Source organism: Pseudonaja textilis, chromosome Z (assembly GCF_049901715.1).
Source record: "Pseudonaja textilis isolate UNSWEBS1 chromosome Z, rPseTex1.2, whole genome shotgun sequence".
NCBI lineage: Eukaryota > Metazoa > Chordata > Lepidosauria > Squamata > Elapidae > Pseudonaja > Pseudonaja textilis.
The window spans coordinates 26,039,185-26,056,510 of record NC_142008.1 but is presented as its reverse complement, the minus strand read 5'-3'; the positions used below and the strand labels follow the sequence as shown (position 1 = coordinate 26,056,510).

Here is a 17,326-nt window from a genome sequence, read left to right as displayed (position 1 = left end):
CATTGCATTGGAAGTTGGATCTCCAATTTGTGCCAACTCATACTGTCATAACACTGGTGAGCCTCAGGCCCCAGAACCTTGTGCTGGATCAACCAGAGATATAATTCTGGTCACTAATCACATTGCCTAGCAGATTTTCTTTCCCAGGAGGGCATTGTCACTGGATCCAATCTTTGTGGCTAATTATGTTTTGCCAAGTGTCAGGGCAGTGATTAGGTGCCCAGACAACTAATTCTTTTGGATCCAGCAATGAACAAACATCCCAGTAAATAAAGAATTTTAAGCTTTTTTATTAGCTTAAGCAAATAGATTGAAAAGCATAACGTAAGTATTTATACCAAGGAAGATAACACCCAAATCTTTTACAAGCTGCTAGAAACTCCTTAATAACAACAGCATTCCTAAGTTTTCCCTCCATACCTACATACTCCTTTTGAAGATTTTTACCAGTTTAATGCAGACAAGATGGGGATTCCTCTGGTCAACTGAAAAAGTCAAACCTGCATGGGATCAAGCTGAGCTTGCCTTAAAGATTTGTAGTTTGGCTGTCCTTTTGGATTCAGCCCTGATATCCAGAGCTTACTTTAGTCCTATTTTTAATGAAGAAATGGGTATAAGTTTAATATTTTTCAAAACAAATTAAACCTTGGGACTATTTCAGACTTATGGGCAGTTGGCTGATGACACCAAGATAATTTAGAGTATTGTTTATCTTTACTTTGATCTTGTGAGACAGTATAAATTATTGCTCATTTTAATTTGATCTTTATGCTATTATTAACTGGATGCCACACTCAGTAATTAAAAAAATCTTTGATTTTTAAGGTGATAGTGTAAAATGATCACAATTTCCATCAGTTCTTAAAAACCTGGGAGATTAAAATATAAGTCAAGAATCTGTGCCTTATGAATTGTAAAGACTTTATTCTCTCATATATATAATGATTGTTTTATAGTTCAGGGAGTGGTGATATTCAGCCGGTTCGCACCGGATCAGGCAAACTGGTAGGAAGGATTTGGCGTGGGTCACTGAACCAATAGTAACTTCTGGCTGGCCATGCTCCCTACCTGGTTGCCGCTTGCTTGCTTGCCCTTCCCGCCTGATGCTTGCTCATGCGGCTCGCCCCGCCCAGTCACTCCTCCCCTCCTATGAGGCATGCTGGATCCTTGTGGTTTGCCATTCTAGCCTTCCCACACGGTGCCTGCGCCTCAACTGAGCAGCCCTGATCTACTTGCTGGTACAGGTAAGCCTGTGAGTTGTGCTAGCCCCCCCGGATCTAGTTCCCAGATCTTGGTGGGGCCCCCACCATTCCCGGACTCAGCTGGCTGGCTTCCACGCTGGCATGACCCCATCCTAGGTAACACTCGTGGTCTAGCAAGCTTTCCCTTCCCAACAGCCCCTGGCCTCCAGCTAGCCTAGCTTGCTGGTGGCAGAGAGGAAGATGAGCCAGGGTTGACCCATTGCCACTTGGGTCCCCACCAGCCCGGATCTCGCTCCCTGTCTGGATTCTCCACAGCTGCTGGGTCTGCTCTTATTAACCTCAGCTGCTTATTAACCTCCTCCTTTTTTGTGGTGCCTAATGGTGCGATAGGTAGAAATTGAACAAATGAAGCTCCCCCGTCCCCCAACTATTGCCAAAATGCTAATTCGGCAAGGGAGGGGCGGCTGCTCTGGGTGATGCAGGCAGAGGAGCGTCATGCTTCCTGGTTGCCACTTCTCCATGCCTCCCAGCAGGTGAGACCCAGAAGCTGCTGGAGAATCTGGGCAGGGAATGAGTGGCAACAGCTCTGACCCCACTGGCTTGCCTTTCCCTCTGCCACCAGTTGCAGGAGCAATGTAACATTTCAGGCAGTTGAGAAAGCCAGATTGCTCCCTAGCCCAGAGCTGCCGGCGGGAGTGGGGGGCGCAAGGCTGCAGCAGCACACACCTCACTTGAAGTTCCCAGCCCTTTCCTTTCCCCAAAATTGGGAGGAGAGGAAGTCTTTGGAAGTCTCAAAGGGGCGGCCCCTTTGTTGGATCCGGAAGCCTTGCCTGCCAACTTTTCCAGGCAATGCGGAACAGGAGACTGGCCAGGAAGAACCATCGTAAGGAGCGACACTGCCGGGCGCTTGAAAGTTTGTGTGTGTGTGTGTGTGTGTGTGTGTGTGTGTGTGTGTGTTTCAGGTGGTTCTCTTCTAGCTTTAGAAGGAGAGAGGGAAGGAGGAAGGGAAAGGAGAGAAAGAGAGAGAGATAGATGGGAAGAGAGAGGGGAAGAGAGAGAGAAGAGAGAGAAGGAACAGACAAAGAAAAGAAACAAAAGGGAAAGAATGGAAAAGGGGAAAAAAAGAAAGGGATAGACAAAGATGGGATGGAAGGAAGGGAGAAAAAGAAAGAGAACAGGAGGGAGGAGAAAGTAAATGAGATATATGGATGAATGGATGGATAGATACATAGAAGGAGGGAGGGAGAGAGAGAAAAAAAGGAGATGAGGGAAGGACACAAACCCTGGCTTCAGAAGACTTTTTGAAATAGCACAGGACTCTAGGGCTTGGAAGGGATCTCAGAGGTCATCTTCTAGCCCAAGGGTCTTCAAACTTTGTAAGTTTAAGATTTGTGGACTTCAACTCCCAGAATTCCTGAGCTAACACGAGTGGAGGAGGAAGTTGAAGTCCACAAGCCTTAAAGCTATCAAGTTTGAAGATCCCTGTTCTAGTCCAACCCCCTGCTCCAGCAGGAGATCCTTACAGAATCATAGAAGAGCAGAGTTAGAAGGGTCCTTGGAGGCCATCTAGTCCAACCCCCTGCTCCAGCAGGAGACCTTATATCATCTGGAATCTGGATTATTTTGGTGCCTCTAACAGAGGGGAAAATTGGCAGAGGAATTTTCTAGGACAAGACTGCCATGCAGAGAAAGGCAGATAATCCTTCACTTATTAGCACAATTGAGCCCAAAATTTTGGTTGCTAAGCAAGAGCATTGTTAAGTGAGTTTCACCACATTTTACTCAATCCATGACATCTCCTGGGTCTGACAGTCATATGCAGGCTAGGGAAGTAAATCTGAAGTCTTATGCAATGTTCTAATGAACAGAAGTTATAGTTAAATGTGTGGCAGAAAGTAGACTATGGGTATGTTTTTCCAAATGCAATAAGGTTGAATGTATATAGTTTTAGAAGAGCTCTGTATGTGTGTGTGTGTGTGTGTATACATACACATACAGTAGATATAGTAGATAATGTATTTTTTGTGTGCCTATACACACTGTACGATGTAATATGTATGTAAACGTATGGCATATATACATAGGATTAAATAATGTATTTTGAATGTTCAGTAGTAGTAAATAAATAGAGAGGGAAATTGTATCTATGAGGCAAGGAGAGGCCAGGCAAGGCAACTCTTGACGTGAGTGATGACAAATTGGCCATGCCCACCCAATCACATGACCACCCAGCATTCCCACCCAGTCACATGATCAAGCCACACCCACCCAGTCACATGACCACCAAGCCACATCCACCAAATAAGTCACACCCACTGAACTGGTAGTAAAAAAATTTGAATCCCATCACTAGTTCTGGCTTAGTAGGCCTTAGTCTTTTAGGTCTTCTTGGAGCTGGGAGAGATGGATGAGACAGACATTCAACAGGTGCTGGGTCACCGGACAATTGACAGAAAGATCCTTAAAGAATATGGGAATGTTGCAAAGTATTTCTCCCAAACACTATCTACTATATTTCTCTGAATGTCCTGTTTTAAATGTCAATAGGGTCAATTAAATTTACACTATTGACATGCAACAGTGCAGTACTTTCAGAACAATTAATGCTAACTTTGCTTTGGAATGAGTAGCATTAATATACCTATCTCAGACAGCTACCCTCTGCTTCTTCTATTTCAGGCTTTAGAACAGGGGTGTCCAACCTTGGGAATTTTAAGGCTTGTGGACTTCAACTTGAAATCCACAAGTCTTAAAAGTTGCCAAGGTTGGACACCCCCTGCTTTAGAATGTTTAGAAAAAATAATGGAAACTCTCTTCTTTTCTATGATTTTCTATCTTTTTGTCCCTTTTCTTCTTCAGGTAGATAGATTATGGATTCATGGGTAGGCCAAAGTATCACGAGAAATTCAGTTGGAATTGCACAAAGAGAACTGCAGCTGTCCATTCTCTGCTGTCAAGTATGGGTATCCATGACTTGCTCAGAGCTCAGTTTTATTATATTGGCCTTTGCTTATTTAATTGCCATTACAGTACATTACATTACAGATAAATGCACTACTGAGTGGTTTTGGCAACTTTAATATATGTGTACTTTATCTCCCAGAGTTCTCTCAGCCAACATGTTGGTTGGGGAATTCTGGGAGTTGAGTTCATATAGCTTAAAAGTTGGCAAGTTTGAAAACATCATGATAGAATATTGGGAAGTTCTTAAAGAACTATTATTAATCAAAAATCAAAGTTTGATTTTCTTAATAAGTAAACAAATAATTTATAGCAAGAATTTTATAATAATCTTAGACTTTTACTCTAAACAATCCATACTGTTCTAATTGTAAAGACTGCTTACTTCAAGTGTGCTGAATGATATGATACTAAAATAAATAATTTTAAATCAAGAGCAATAGAATTTTCTGAATGAAAATGAATAACAGAACACTAAAAATTCAGGTAGACTTTGATGGGTCAACAAAATCCATATGCATGTTCATGTAAATAAGCGCTGTGTTTTAATTACTTTCAATTATTACAAATTAGAACCACCTGAGTAGAAAATATTATATATAATAACATTTGCTTAAAACAGCAATAAACATAATAAGCTAATAAAAGTTGATATGCATTGTTGAAATGTAATATGGTAACCTCCTTCTGTTCTTTCACCAAATCATACGAATATTTATGAACTGCACAAATCCCTTTTAATTTTTGTGTTAAAATAGGTCCTCTTGTTTCTCGCTTTTCTTTTTGACTGCACAGCATTCAATGTGGGGACTTAATCCCAAAGCACAGCTTTTCTGATGTAAAATCTGGATGCTTGTGTAGATACAACAGCTGTCCCCTCGCTATGTGGCATTTTCTATTACTTTACCATAGAAATGAATTCTGGCCAGGTTTTGGGTAATATTGGACAAATGTAGTTTGAAGTGATAAAGGCTTATGCATATGCATTCATTTAACTCTCATAGTATTGGCTTTGGAGCAGGAAAATAAATTTACACTGTGGCCACCCTCCTAGATGATTGCAGCAGTTGAATTGTAGGAGGTTCTGCTGCATCTAAAAGCCCAATTAACTGTTGCCTAAGAGTTGTAAATTCAGCAAACCTTTAAAAAAAAAGAACAAAGCTGTGGCTCTTCACCAACAAACAAGGATTGTGGAGGGCTGATTTCTAACATAAAATTGTTTGTAGTTTTACATTTTAGTTACCTAAACTTCTCTCAGAAGGGAGAAATTCTGATAGGGAAACTTCTGGACTCTTGCTTAAGGATGGCTGCTATAGATGAATATTTGAAATGTTTTCCAAAATAACAGTTGTGGACACTTCTAAGAACAATCTGAGTTTTGTAGAGAAAAGCTCAATTATGCTTTTAGTAGCATTCTAATTATAATGGGTGCTTTTCTGCTGTTGGTATCTAAATTTTATCTTGGCATTTAAAGAGTCGCTTCTCAGATCTGTATGAAATTCTCACTTATAATCCACTTACAAGTGTGGTCAGGCACAGCTACTTGATTTAGTTTAGTTAGAAGAATATCTGGTATGATAGTATTGAATACTGATTTGAAGTCTACAAAAAGAACCCTTGCATAGGTCTTTGGAGATTCAAGATGTAGGATGAAGTGCAGAGTCATATTAACAGCATCATCTGCTGACCTATTTGCTCAGAAGGCAAATTGCAAGGGATCTAACAGTGGGTCCATAATGGGTTTCAGGTGGGCCAGCATTAATATTTCAAAGGTTTTCATAACTATGGATGTCAGAGCAACTTGTCTGTATTAGTATTAGATATGGTCCGCCAGCGGCCTGTGGAGCTGGCAGCAGAATTGGACAGTGGGGAGGAACATGGGCCAGTCTTGCAATCTGGGGAGGGCTCAGATGGGGGATCTGCGTCTGACACAGAGATGGGGCCAAGGCCATCTGAGAGTTATGTGCTGACTCCGGAGCCTCCACAATCTGACATCAGCGAGGCAGAGGAACAGGGGGAGCCTGTTCCCAGTGCGTGCTTGCGCAGAGCTGCAAGAAGGCAAGAATAGTTAAGACAAAAGGGGCAACTCAGAAGTAAGGCTTGGAGAGGATTTGTCCCTCCCATAAAACATAAAGGAGGAGCAAAGGAGGAGCAAAGGGACATGAACTTCGTTCGTTCTGGTCGGTTTAAACTCTGAAGCTCCATGTTGACTTTGTGCTCCATTTGGCCTTGTACAGTTAATTGGCAATTTAGTTGTTGGCAGAATTTCAAGGGAGATAAAGGTGGGTACTCAGTGCATATAATTCACAGCCATTGAAATAAAACAAAAGGTTTTTGGGAACAGGGTGGATTGCTACTGTCTCAGGAAGCCTTGGTCAGAGCAGTATTAGGCATGATTGCCACTCTGAGTTGACCAAACATATAAAAAAGGCAGCATGCTAATAATAATACAGGTAGTCCTTTGGTTATGATGGAAATTGGATCAGTGTTTCTAGTTGCTGTGTGATATAGTCAGAAAGCACAATACCACATAACCACATTGCTTAGTGACTGCAATCCCAGAAGTCCCAATTGCCATTGTAACTCCAATGACTCTGATCATTAAACAGAAAGAGAGCAGGAATTCCAGACAAACAGGCAATGGAGCACAGAGCAGGTATTACAAAATGCAGGTTGGCAAACAAAGTAGTGGGAGTGCTTTTCTGGTCTCCCTATTGATTTTCTTCTGGGGAAGCTAGCAACCAATGCCAGAAATCACAATCATACAACTGCATGTCATTGTAACAATGTAATCATGAACCAGACATTCAGCACCTGGATCACAATCACATGATCAACAACTGGAACTCTGAGGGCTGGTCTTACATACCCCCTTGTTCAGTGCCATTGTAAATTTGAATAGTCACTGAATGGTGTAACCTGAGGATTACCTATAACGAGAACAAAATTAACAAAAATAATGAATAAATCCTGTCTTTATTTTTGTTACTTTTTTCAGGTGGGTAACTTGAAGTATTACTTAATTTGCCAGCCTTTTTTTTTTTAAAAAAAAAATGGAATTTCGGTAACAAATTGTACTGAAATTTTGAAAGGAAAATCAAACAGGGTAGATAAGCATGTTATAATCTTGCGAAGTATATGTTGGTGCAGGCTAATTTCTATGTGCAGGATTTTATACCTGCCTGCATGGTAGTCTTTTCCTGCTGATGGCAGCCCTGCTGTTTCTCTTGGTCTCCTTGGCGGTATAAAGGTTGTAGGCTCTTCTGGAATAGAGGCACACAAGTGCTGCTGAAAGTAAAGCAGGATGGAAGTGCTTTATGAATGTGGAAATGGGTTTCTGGATCCAGTTCATTATTTTCAGAAACGTAAAAGGGAATAAAAATTGTGAAAATAAAATAGACTGCTCTGCAAAAAACACAGATTTTAATATGGTTATTAGCTGCAGTGACAGCAAAGAACTCTACGATTCCACCCTCATGAAATAATATCATTTACTCGGAGGTAAATTGATTCTGTAGTCTCTGTTATCACTAATCTCATGTATTCAGGTTGCAATAGCAGACGGATGGGGGATTTGCTTTCTGTGTGGAAAAGGCCCAAGTAAGCCATAAAAAAATAGGCAGGTGGATAGACAGAAACACATTTTTCTAATTAGCTGATGCCTGCCGCTCTAAGTGTAAACGGGTACAATTATAATAGTATCCCATTTTACCTCTCATTGAGTTTGAGGGTTATAGGGAGAAAAAACATTATCAGTTAGTTTGACATGAGGGGAGGTGTTAACATTCAAACAGTCCAGGATTTATGTTAAACATACTTAGATGGATTACTATTATGACTTCAGGGAGTTTTTTCTAGCCAAGAGATCCCTAAAGAGAGATTGATATATTGATCGTATTGAAGAAAAGCAGAGTAACTTAAAGATACATCTGTCATTTTAAAAAGGACCCATTACAGGATATTATGGCTTGCAAATGATGTGTTATTTTCTTTTTTGAAAGGCAAGTTTAGATACTTGACCCGGATTGTGTCAGGAATAGAACAAGTGAAAATGCAAGCTTATCTTGAACAGATGAGAAGATCTGATGTAATGTAATTCATTGATCTATTGCAAGGAAATATATTTACTTTTTTCCTCCTCTTCCCACTCACCCAGCACTAATTTTATTCTTATGACAACCCTCAAAGGGTAAAAGAGAGTGACTTGGAGTTTCATAGCTGAGTGGTTCTTTGAGTCTACTTCATAATCCATCAGACCAAACCACTAAACCATTTGTTTGTGAGGCTCAAGTTCAATTCTGTACTCACATGCCTAACTCACCAGACTTTTCCTGCCCATGGCTCTATCTCGTGTTTTATAACTATTGCTGAACTCTCTTCAGTCCCAGGCAGAGTTGAATAGGGATGATCAGATTTCAGAACATCTAATTCAGCAAATGAGTAGGCACAAGAAGAGTTCTAAGCCAGAGCAATCTGGTCTTCATATTATATCAGCTGCTTGACAATAGTTTTAGACAGTGTAACATTGCTGTTGGATGCTTTACAGTTGAAGGGGGCATAGGGGAGATCATTCTTGACTCTAATAGAGTGACCTTACAAATGATGGACAAGAGTGTTTCTTCTGTGCTGATCTCTCTTTCTCTGGGTATATATAGAAGTATGAAGAACAGTGTTTTTCAAACTTGACAATGTTAAGATGTATGGACTTGGACTCCCAGAATTCTCCCAACAGCATGCTGGCTAGAGAGATTCACTGACCAAAATGTATTAGGACGCATAATAATCTGCCAAATAATTTATTGTCTCTAGAACATTGATGTTCCAGTTGCTATTGGATGCCAATTCCTATTGACCCCAGCAGGATCTGTCTTGTGGTTATAAAGGCATCATCTGAAAAACCAATTTCCTCACTTCTGTTGTAGAAATTGTAAGAAATGAGAAACTGGGTATATTCAAATATTGAGGGCTGCATTTTAAACTTTATGAATAAACAGATCAATTCACAGGATGGTTATTTAGTTCTAGACTAATGACACCTTTCTTTAAAAATTATCAAGGGCTGATTTCAGCTGCTTGCTGAAGCATTATAATTACATTTTGAGTTTTTAGAGTTGCTAGCCACAAGTGTATGTCTCTTTAATGTGCAGGTATCCATCAAATTCAATATACAGCATATTTGTAATGGTAGGTGGGAATGAACTTGGGAGAGAGGAGCAGGAACTGCAGACTGGAAATAATCAGATAAAAAGCAGCTTAGTTCACTGGTGAAAGAATGAAGTGGTGATGAACGTGTCAGAAAGATCTTTCTTGACCATGGAGAGATGTTCTTTTAATATAATACCATAATAAGGGTTCTTCTTGTCTACTTCTGGGTCTGGACTTTCTTACAAGGGTGACCTCAGTCATCCAAGTCTGAAAGATACATGAATATCCAGAGCAATTGTAGTATCACAATGCAAGTACAAAAGGAACAGCTTATGTCATGACACACATTTGATCATTTGTCCCCCTTACCATGGATACCTATTACTGATAATTTTCAAATGGAACTAGATTGATCCTTTCAAAAAACATCTTTCAAAACTCTTACCAAAACCATTGAAAATCAAATGGCTTCTCTTTCTTCCCAAACAGGTTACAATGAAAGCCAAGCAGATTAAAGATTCAGTTTCAAGTGCTCCAGGTAATGTCTAATGTACCTACATTATATATCTCAGGATGGTTAAAGAAAATATTTATTTGCCTTTAAAGATTAGTAGCTTGACTTGTTTTTCTCTCTCTCTTCATTCCTCGTGAATTTTCAGTTGCATGCCCCCCCTTTGGGTTGTATATTAACTTGTAGGGTGACTTTGCTGAAGAGCAAGTTTAGAATACTATAATGCACAGGCTGTATTGTGGCTCTTCAAGATTGGCAAAATGTTGATGGTCAAATGGCCAAAGTTTTGGTGGCTCTGTTAAGTAGAAGCTCATTTAGAAATAAGCATGGAGATGGAAGTTTGCCTTCTAGATGCTGCCTGCTGTTACCTGTTCTAGCAACAATGTGCCACGCAACAAACAAACAAACCACTGAAATCACTTTTTTCATGGCAGTTGTGTCCTCGGAGGATGGATTTAGAAATTTAAGAATGAGAATAGGGCAGAATATTTTGAAAGGCAAACTGTTCCCATTCCTACTGTGGAACTATCACACTTCCAAAAAATCCACTTCCAAATAGGGACTTTTTATGAAAATTATGGAGATATTGGTAGAGATGATAATTTCTCAAAGACTTCTTATTCCTATTCTTAAAAATAGCATTTAAAAATGAGCCCCAAATTCTCCGGATGGCTCTGTGCAATCCTCCAAACAGAGTTGCAACACATAATATTTCAATTGTTTCCACTTCTGTGGCTAAGCATATACTGTAAATGTACTGAAGATCATGTCTTCAACTAATATCTTAATTCAGTGTTATTTGCAAAATAAAATATGATGGGCCTCAGTTTCTTGGCACTTAGCCCAGCACTCTGTCCTTCTTCTCTGCCCATCTTCTGGAAAGTGGTTCTTTTTATGGCGTGATGATTACACTTGGCCTTTGACTGAATTGCCCGATAATCCTCCAAAATCTGGTGAATTGAAGGTCAAACCTATATTTAATTTTATTTCAGTCATATTTAAAATGAATAATAGGCAATGACTGCTTGCTCTTAAGTATTTAATATTTTTCATTCCATCATTTTTAGTAATTCATTAAAAAAAACAACCCAAAGCTTTTAGGAAGTTGTGGAGTTCTCCTGTACACGCATGGGAAAGTGGCAACCTCCAGAATTTCTGACTCCTACTTAAAAGATTGTAGAAGCTAGAGAGTAAATGTCCATATTGGCTAGAGTAGTGGTGGACAAAAGGTGGCCCTAGGTATTACTAAGCCATTACTAAGCATACTGGCTGCTTCTTTTGAAAACAAATAACAGGCAGAAAAAGGAGCTTCTATGCATATATGCCTTCATTAAGTGGATAATGTGAAACTCTGCCTCAAATTGTCAGCAGTGTAAAGAAAACAAAAATATGTGACATCTGTTCCAGAGAACCAAGAGATGAATTAAAATAAATAAGGGTACCATTGATTAAACACCGTGGCAGTGCATTATTCTTCCATTTCAATGGGAGCGCTGCAGTTCATTCATTTCAGTGTATCAGTGCATAGAGGAGTGCATGTTAACAAAAGAGCCAGAATATAACGGAAGACCTCTTAACATCGTACCTAATTGATGCTATTTCTGGATTGTTTAAACTAAGTGTGACTACCATGGAAACATACAAGTAAAAATGAAAGCCTGACTTTATTAGCTTGGAATCAGACTTATATTTGACTAAGTCTGGATTTAATCTATTGTGTTTTTCAAGTCTGATTTTTGAATACAGGTGTCAGATATTTTCAAGGCTGGTTCAACACACTCATAAAGCATACTTTAAACAAAAATCTGTTTGGAATATTGATTCCCCTCATCTTCTCTCTTATTATATGCATGTTAATCTGATTTTTCAATAGGTATTATTAAATTCTCAGAGTTGAAAACTTTGGCTCAAGGCTCAAGATCCAGCAAGGTCAGTATTAACTTACCTGATCTTATAATTACTCAACGGGATAAAGAAGAAGATGACCAGGAGGAAAAGTCAAAGTACAATTTCGATCCAGAAACAATAAATAAGATCACAACAGATGAACAAGAGACTGGGTTAAATGAAGCCCGACATCGCAAGCGGAAAACAATACCAAAGGCTGCTGAAACAATATTCCCAGGGACAAAAGAGACAACAGAGGACAAGTATAGAGGGAAGCGCCAGAAGGACTTTGACACTGCAGAACAAGAGGAATATAGTGATGATGAGGTCAGGAAAAAAGAGAGATGTCGTAGTTCAGATGACTTGTGGACTCAGAATCAACAGAAGCTTCTAGAGCTGGCTTTGCAACAGTACCCAAAGGGAATGCTGGAACGTTGGGATAAGATTGCCAAGTGTGTTCCAGGAAAAAGCAAGGTGAAGCCATAGATTTGGGGTTGGGTAATGTATTGATTTTTCTTGTGAATTTAGTTTTAGAAGATTAACTTTCTTACGTTTAATGCAATTGACAGGGTATTTTTAAAGATAATGATAAATAAGGTTTTTGCCAGCATTTGTGACAAACAATAGCCTACCCTTTTAATATTTTCTTAATATTTTCTACCACCTGTCTCTGAAAGAATAATAGAAGATAATTCAACTGTGTTGACTTAATGTGCAGAAATCACATTAAGCCAAATAAATGTTGTAGTCTTATATACAGGATACCACTGAGGCCATGAAATCATAATCCTGGAAACTACTGATTGTATTCCTACTCTGCCATGTAATCTGTTCAAGCAAAGTTTTAAAGAATCGGTTTTTCACAAGAGGCTTCAAATTAATGAATAGCCTCCTTGATTATATTAGAAGGTCTATCTGAAGGAGGAAAGCATGTTCTTCAGTTTTCAAGCAGTGCTAGAAAACTACCTGCGGGTGGTGATTAATTTATTTCCATTTATATTCTTTGGTACTTCCAATGCAGGATTTTCCGGTGCTTGCAATCTATATTGTAGATTCCAAGTTACTGAGGAAATCTATGTTCTTCCTTGTAAGGCTGCAATAGGCCAGGAATGGGTTGCTGTAATTAGTTTAGCTCTGCCCCCTGTGGCTGGCCACTCCTAGCTTTCAACTCAGTCCTCAGCCAGGACGGATGTAGTTAATTGCCTCTCCCCCTTTGCTTTGCAAAGGCAACTTCAAACAACAACAAAAAACTTTAAAAATTGTGGCTCCAATCATCAGCTGTTTTGTAGAGCCATGAAATATCTGATTGCTGTTCCGGCAGTTCGGAGCAGCTGGCAAGGCCATGGAGCCATTTTTAGGCTTCTGCAGTGAAGAAGGAGGCCATGTGGTCAGGTGGCCAGCTTAGACGCTGCTCCAACAACACTGGAGCACAGGAAAAGGCCACAGAGCCGGTTTCTAGCCTCTGTGGTAAAGCAAGAGGACTGCGTGGCTGGCAGCTATCTTGAATTTGGTGGGCGGTGTCAGCCCACTTCTCCAGGCCACTCCCAGAAAAAGGACCAGAGCTGGGTCATGGGCCTCTGGTAGCTGCTGGATCCTGAAAACTATGAAGATGAGGCGCTTAGTTCCGGTGGGGAACTGGTCCCTTTCTCCGATGTAGACCTGGCCCTACAGATCTCAAGGCCGGGCCTGGTCTGTGTTTTAGGCCCTATTAGGCCCCAATGGGTTTGAGTCCCAGAAGGATGTGTTAAAACATCCTGCTGAAGTAAAAATAGGGCTGAAGAGGAGGAGTGGCTGAAGCAGTGAGGACAAGGAAAGGTAATTACCCTTTTTGATTTCCCTCATGTGTTTCTCCTCCTTCCATAGGCTTGCAAACTCCTAGAGGTCTCCTACATTCAAAATGGTGGGCACCCCTAGAGGGAGTAGGGCCTCCAGAGCAGATACCCATAGCACAGCTTCCTCCACTCTGATTCCAAAGAGCAAGCAAGGGAAGCAGGTCTTACCACCGAAGAAGGCCTCAAAGGTAGAGGAAAAGGATGTATCTAGGTGTCAGAAGGCCCTAGAAAAGCAAATTGCCAAAACCCAAAAGGCCTTAAGGGGAAGAAACATCAGATCTCCATCCAAAGGTGGCTCTCCTGCTTCTCAACATAGTGGGGAAGTTCCTTTGGAACAAGAGCCTGGCCCTTCTTCTAGGACTAGAGAACTCAGGCTTGGTCTCCAGGTGCAGCTGAAGGTAGCACAGTGCAACAACTTACTGCAGAGAGCAGGTCTTAAGGGCATCCACAAGTGGTATTTCGTGCTGAACCTTGGCAGGAGCAGTCTGGCACTAGGCCTGGAGTGGAGGCTACTTTTACCTCTACAGCTACAGGCCTCAGGCCCTCTGAATCTGCTGAATCAGAGATTCCAGTTTTGATAGATAGAGCTATCAGGAAGCGAATTGCTGAAGGCATTCAAAGATTTGTGCATCACTCTTCAGAGGCTTCAGAGTTTCTCTGCTTCCATCTAGAGAACACGTGGCTTATTTCTTAGAAAGGGGTTCCTTATCACAGGAATGGGAATCTCCAGCTCCTTCGGTTTATGCTCCCTCAGTTTACGCTCCTTCCTCCCTGGTACAGGAAGCAGATAAATGTGAGTCTGGAAGACAAAGGTCTGGCTCCTTAGATCCCTGCCTTTTCAGGCCTGTTTCACCCAAATCTGTTTAAGTACCTGCTTTTCAAAGCCAGGAATACAGCAAATTTGGGCCCAGATGCAGATGATGATCCCAGCGGTCTTCTAGGGAATCTGATACTCTTTTTGATGAACCTACCATCAGAAAGGAAGTGGTACCGTCCCCCAAGCTCTTTCTCATGGTGGTACATAAGCAGCTAGATATTCCTGTTTCTATCGTCTTCAGACCGTAGATTCTTTAATATGGGGTTGGAACTCACCAAGAGCCTCCAGATCCTCATAGCAGATGCCCCTGTATCAGCCTTGATTTCCACTTCATCTGCACCTTCTGATCCGGAAGAATCCTCAAGACGGATGAGAAGAGAATTGAGCAGTCTTTGCAGAGGGACCATCAGGCAGCTGCTTGGGCCGTAAAAACATCCACAACTGCTTCCTTTTTTACCAGGGCCTCTCTTAGATGGTTGAGACAACTACAAGACAGGCTTCCTGTCTCTGATATCAGAGCACATCAAGATATTAACAAGTTAGTTGCAGCTGCTGAGTTCACAGCAGATGCCACCCTGCATGGAGCCAGGTTTGCTACTGAAACCATTACTGCTTATATAGCAGCTAGACGCATGTGGTGGCTTTGAAATTGGCAGGAGGAGGAAAGAGGAAATGGAAGGTGGTATCAACTCCTGTCCAAGGAGACCGACTGTTTGGTGAAGCCTTAGATCCATTCCTTGTGGAGTCCAAGAACAAGAGGAAGATGCTTCAGACCCTCTACAAAATTCCTGCCCCATACTATTGACACCCATCCTTCAGGATGGAGCTGGGACCCAGGTTTCACCGGTCCCCAAGACTCCTTACCAACACCCTGATCCACCTTCACATTGAGCAGACAAGGGCAGACAACAATATTCAGGCAAGCAGCTCTTTCGAGGAGGAGGAAGTCGCCCATTCCATCACCAATGCTGACTGCATTCACAGTTCCCCTATCGGTGGTCATTTAGCCATGTTTGCAGATAGATGGGAAATTACATCAGACGCCTGGGTATTAAATACTGTGCCTTTCCTTGGAGTTCTACTCCACTCCTCCGAGGTTTTTCATCTCCTGTCCTATTTCAAGGGACAGTGTGAGAAGGGGACTCATGAAATCAAACATCCAGCATCTACTGGATCTAAGGGCCATCCAAGGGGTTCCCATAGACCAGTGGTTCTCAAAGTGGGAGGTACTGCCCCTGGGTGGTGGTGAAATGCCTTAGGGGGGCATTAATAGGAAAAGGGCCAGCAAGGGGGTGCTAAGAGGCAGCAGGGGGACACTGGAGGTAGGTCCCTCACAGGGCATAATTCAGGGTGGGATTCTACTGGTTCATTACTGTTCCTGGTAGTTCAGAGAACTGGTAAAATGGGCCTCTGGCTGGCGCTGCTCCTCTCCGCCCACTCCTCTGTTCCTTGCCCAGTCAGTCCTTATTGCACATGTGCGACATCACACGCATGCTCAAGAATCGCTGATAGTCACAGTGGCGTGTTGGAGAAGCGGAGCAAGTAAAACTGGAGGTCGATAATTTTCGCTGCAAAAAGCATGTAGATGCGATGTGGGTTTTTTTTAGTGCAGCTGCAGTCCAGCCACACCAATAAAACCACGCAACAGCTGGAAGTCTTTTGCAGTGAAAATTATTGACATCCAGCTTTGCACTGCTTCTCCAATGCGCCACCTCCGCTGTGTTCCGGCACCAGCCATGCAGTCTCATCCCATTGACTGCTGCAGCACTCCACTCAGACTTGTTTGGGCAAGCCCCTCCAGGGCAACGGGCTCAATGTGGTGGAGCTGAGAGGCCGGCACCTAGAATGCAGCAGCAGCGGTACATTGGAGAAGCAGGGCAAAACCGGAGGTCAGTAATTTTTGCTGCAAAAAACCTCCAGCCACCGCATGTTTTTGTGATGTGGCTGCAGTCTAGCTGCACCGAAAAAATTACATGGTGACTGCAGGCATTTGTGACAAGGGCGATGTGGGCTGGCAGGGAGCCCAGCAACAATCATGGCTCAGCCCTGGCTTGCCTTCCCTGGCAGCCAGCCGTGAGAGGAAGGTAAAGTCATGGCCATGGCAGGATGAAAGGGGCAGTCGTGGGGGAGGAAATGGAGAGATTAAGGGTGGGACCTCTGAAAGATGCAGGATTAGCCCAGGCATTTGACAGATTAGGCCACGCCTGCCTGGGCAGAAAATAGGTAGATAGGTTAAGGAAGGGATAGAGAGAGAGGAAAGGAGAGAGAGAGAGAGAGAGAGAGAGAGAGAAAAGAAAGAGAGGGAAAGAGAGAGAGAAGGAACAGACAAAGTAAAGAAAGAAAAAGGGAGAGAGAAAGGAAGAAAAGGGATAGACAAAGAAAGAAGGGATGGAAGGAAGGGACAGAAAGAAAGAGGGAAAGAGCGAGAAAAGAGAGAGGGAATGAGAGAGAAAAGAAAAAGAAAGAAAGAGGGAGGGAGGGAGGGAGGAGAAAGTGAATGGGACATGGAGGGAGGGAGGGAGAGAAAGGAAAGAGAAGGAAGAGACAAGAAAGAAAAGAAAGAGAAAAGAGAAAAAGGGAGAGAAAGGAATAAAAAGGATGGACAATGAAAGAGAGGGGGATGGGAGGGACAGAAAGAAAGAAAGAAAAGAAAAGAAAGAAAGAAAGAAAGAAAGAAAGAAAGAAAGAAAGAAAGAAAGAAAGAAAGAAAGGTAAAGTGAATGAGCTATCTAGTCCAACCAACTGCTCCAGCAGGGTTAGGAGGGTGTGTGTGTTGCTGTGTGTGCGTGCATGTGTGCATGGCTGCCAAAACTCCCAAAACAGGTCAAGTAGCTCTAGGGAGGTCAGTCATAAATTAGAACACTTACTAAGCAACCGGCCATTAAGCGAGGACCATTTATATTTGGTTTGCCGGTCACATGGCCACCTGGCCATGCCCACCCAGTCACATGACCACCAAACCATGCCCATC

At 42.0% G+C, this 17,326-nt stretch overlaps 1 protein-coding gene across 5 annotated transcripts in view; it reads left to right on the top strand.

The window, feature by feature from the left end:
- DNAJC1 (DnaJ heat shock protein family (Hsp40) member C1) overlaps positions 1-17,326 on the top strand; it is a 113,618-nt gene that overhangs the window by 90,823 nt on the left and 5,469 nt on the right. For all 5 annotated transcript variants that reach the window (XM_087915395.1, XM_087915394.1, XM_087915392.1 and 2 more), the window contains exons 9-10: positions 9,798-9,846; positions 11,693-12,180. In XM_087915395.1, the coding sequence (XP_087771521.1) occupies positions 9,798-9,846; positions 11,693-12,180 (537 nt within the window). The remainder of the gene's footprint in view (positions 1-9,797; positions 9,847-11,692; positions 12,181-17,326) is intronic.